Raw genomic sequence first — 3,236 nt, 5'->3', positions numbered from 1 at the left:
TAAGTAGCCTACGTCATCATCAGCTGGACATGTAATTAACTTGTTTATAGCACAATAATATCTTCAACACACATCCATTGACCATTTATTAAACACTAACTGATTTGAATTGAGAACCTATGACTAGTTGTCACACAACACTCAACTCATAAACTCATAAATCTATTATTAACCTAGAATGTAGCAATTTATAATACTTTAAAAAAATATATAATTTTCTTTATTCATTCATATGTTTGAATATTTGCATTATTTTTTACATTTCTGTTTAAAGTATATCATGGCACTTTGGGTGCTACAGTAAAAGTGCATTTTTGAAGTTCCATCTCATTAAAAGAGGAATGCTAATGATGTGTTTAAGTGAGTGTGCCTCTCACTTTGCCCCGCACTACAAAGCCCTTTGCTCTACATCCTGCAAAGCCACCCCGCAGAGCTCTCATTAAAGACAGTCCATACTTCCTTCAAAAAACAAATCAGAAGTCCAGTAGCTCCACTGCATACTTTGGTATTGCATGAAGTGGGAAGGAATAGAGGACAGAAATAAAGAATGCACTTGGCACCCGCATGCCTCCGAGGGTCTTTAACATACAATAACCCAGACCAGGTGCTGATCATCTGTCTGTCATCTTGCCAATCCGAAATAAGAACAACGGATAGACTATTTCCTTTTACTACCTTCACTTCCTGTGGAAGAGAACAGAGGACGACTGGAAGACGTTGACTTGTATGCAAAGGTTTATTTAATGACAATGTAGTGTAACTCTTTTTCACACACTCACACACAAATAAAATAAATCCCATTTACAAATATATAATAGCATTCAAAGTTATCCTATTATTTACCACAGCTTGAGACATTCTTGACACAAATGAATAATATACATTATATATAATGCTTCAATGCCCTTATATTTTCCTGTACAAAAATAGTTCTCTGGAAGTAGTATAAAGTAATATAAAACAATTAAATAATGATATTTGACCACTTTCTTCAAATATACACATACTTGGAATAAAAAACATTTGATTGCACATATCTCTATAATAATAATAATAATAACAATAACAATGTTCAAGTAAGTTAGAATACAATCCATATGGACTGGCACAGACATTTCATATAAGCTAAGGTTTACAGTGTCCACTAATGTAATTGCAATAAGGAGAACGCTTCTGTGTATTCCTTTCTAGAACCATGAATCTATACGTTTCCCTGTTGAATCGACTTAAAGTCCAAAGTCTCTTCGTACAGTCACATATATAATCCCACTAACTGGTAGTCCTGGGAGAGGAGGTACTGCTTTTTCCCTGAGGACAGTCGACTGTGCCCATTGTAGTATCCTCAAGGCACACCGATTCAGCTATTGCGCTCCATCCCCGCACCTCTTTCTGCGTATGCCTCCTTCATTTTCTCTCCTTCGAGGACAGGCTTCAAGAGATAAGACTGCTCTCCCAATCCCTGTGCTTGGGAGAGAATGTGCTGGAGAACTCTTGGCAGAAGCCTGAGGCATGTGGAGAATTTCGGAGTTGGCCGACACGATTCATCGCGTCCCTCGTGCGCTCCCACCTCCTCACGTTCAAGTCCGTTTGAGTAGCGCTTCCAGTTTGCGCAGCTGGGATCGAGAGTCCGGGCTGCTCCACACAGGTCGCAGCCTCCTGCCCTCCTGCCTCAGGCTTATCACTTTTTCTGGAACCGATCTTCGCCTGCGGCCGTAACCCAAGGGACTGATCTTGTCCAGGGGCGCATGTCCAATTTTGTTCATGCTGGCATCATGAAGACGGTGAGCCAGCACATGCACCGTGCAGGTGGCAAGCGAGCAGCCTACTCTTCTGAACTGGTTGTTGGAGCGTTTCGTTCTTACGCTGATGTCAGTCCTGGAGAGGCAGAGAGGAAGACAAGACGTTAATCCCTGCCCGGAGCAATCACAAATCACAGCCTTGGTGCGCTTTAATATTATTGTTTGAAAAGTTTAATACGTTACGCTGAGCCACGCTCAGCATGAGAGACATGTGAAGAAAGTTTTATCTCACCTGGAATGTGGCATCAAGCTGTCCTTGATGTCGTCTGGTCTGACAAATTGGCTGTTTTCTAACGTCCTCAGTGCAGCCGGAATCAAATCCCTTTTTGATCTCTGCGGCCAGACGCTAATGATCAACAAGAAGAATGGTTTTCATTAGAAACTCGTAAAGCGATGCAAAACTCGACCAACAAATCGAAATACACATCAGCTTACCTTCTTTTCAAAACTTGTCTCAGGTCATATTTTGCACCGTGTACACACAAAGCAACGGTGGCCAGCAGGCAACAGCAGAAGACGGTCTGCAGAATCAATTGCATTTTGCCTGAAACCTTTAAGGTAGAAATATAAAGAGCATCTGTTAGATATCCATTCAGTCACAAAGCAAATGAAACATCCAGTCACATATGCATGCAAGTCCCTCTCTCAATGCCATGCTTTGGTCTTGCTTGCACAAGAGTCCAAAAGCCAAACTATTTACACTCATCAAACATTTATGTACAATGTCAAGCTGAGGTCACACTTTCAATGACTAAGTTAACTTACAACTATGTTTCAGGCCCCTGGTGTGTAATAAACTGGGCAAAGATGCATTCAAATGTACTTTAATAATTTACATTAACTAATATTATTATATTTGCTCAACAAACAAAAACACTTTCTTGTTTTTTTATGCAAAACCAAGGCTTAATATCTGACTTATCAATATATATATACAGTAACTGTGCATGCATTAGCTTTGACCTTAAAAGAAAAAACAAGAACTAACAAAAACACACAAGCCTTGCTTACACTATAAGAGTACATACCTGTAAAGAAGTACAATTCACTCGGATTTAAGTTTTCCTTATAGGAGTCCGTGCGTGAAATAATCCAGAGGCTCTTTTACTTGCTGGTAATGCAGCTGTGATCTCTGCTAATAGTCTGAGTCCCCACAGCAGGCGTGAGGACATTTATACTGGATGGAGGTGGGAGGGGCTCACTGCCTGACACACTCTCACATCCCACACGAAGCCTGTATGTACACTTCCTCGCAGAAGTAAGAAAACGAAACTGAAATTTTTATAAATAAAAAAAAAATATTCTGGGAAAGAGTGCAAACTACTATGCTGGGAATTTTTGGTCAAACGATTGTTTGCATTTGGCTAAACTTCATAGAGCTTAATTACACCTGCCTGGGTTTTTTTCACGTAAGGACTAAAGAATGCCTATACTTGG

General features: G+C 40.2%; 1 protein-coding gene across 1 annotated transcript; it reads right to left on the bottom strand.

The window, feature by feature from the left end:
- Positions 1-717: 717 nt before the first annotated feature.
- adma (adrenomedullin a) lies at positions 718-2,944 on the bottom strand. Its single transcript, XM_065261533.1, has 4 exons — positions 2,828-2,944; positions 2,235-2,350; positions 2,032-2,145; positions 718-1,875 (listed from the first exon to the last, which is right to left on the bottom strand). The coding sequence occupies exons 2-4, from the start codon at positions 2,336-2,338 to the stop codon at positions 1,578-1,580; spliced, it is 516 nt and encodes a 171-aa protein (XP_065117605.1). The 5' UTR covers positions 2,339-2,350; positions 2,828-2,944; the 3' UTR covers positions 718-1,577.
- Between the last annotated feature and the right edge of the window lie 292 nt (positions 2,945-3,236).

The sequence above is a fragment of the Paramisgurnus dabryanus genome, chromosome 2, assembly GCF_030506205.2.
Source record: "Paramisgurnus dabryanus chromosome 2, PD_genome_1.1, whole genome shotgun sequence".
Classification (NCBI taxonomy): Eukaryota; Metazoa; Chordata; class Actinopteri; order Cypriniformes; family Cobitidae; genus Paramisgurnus; species Paramisgurnus dabryanus.
This window is presented reverse-complemented; position numbering and strand designations above follow the sequence as displayed.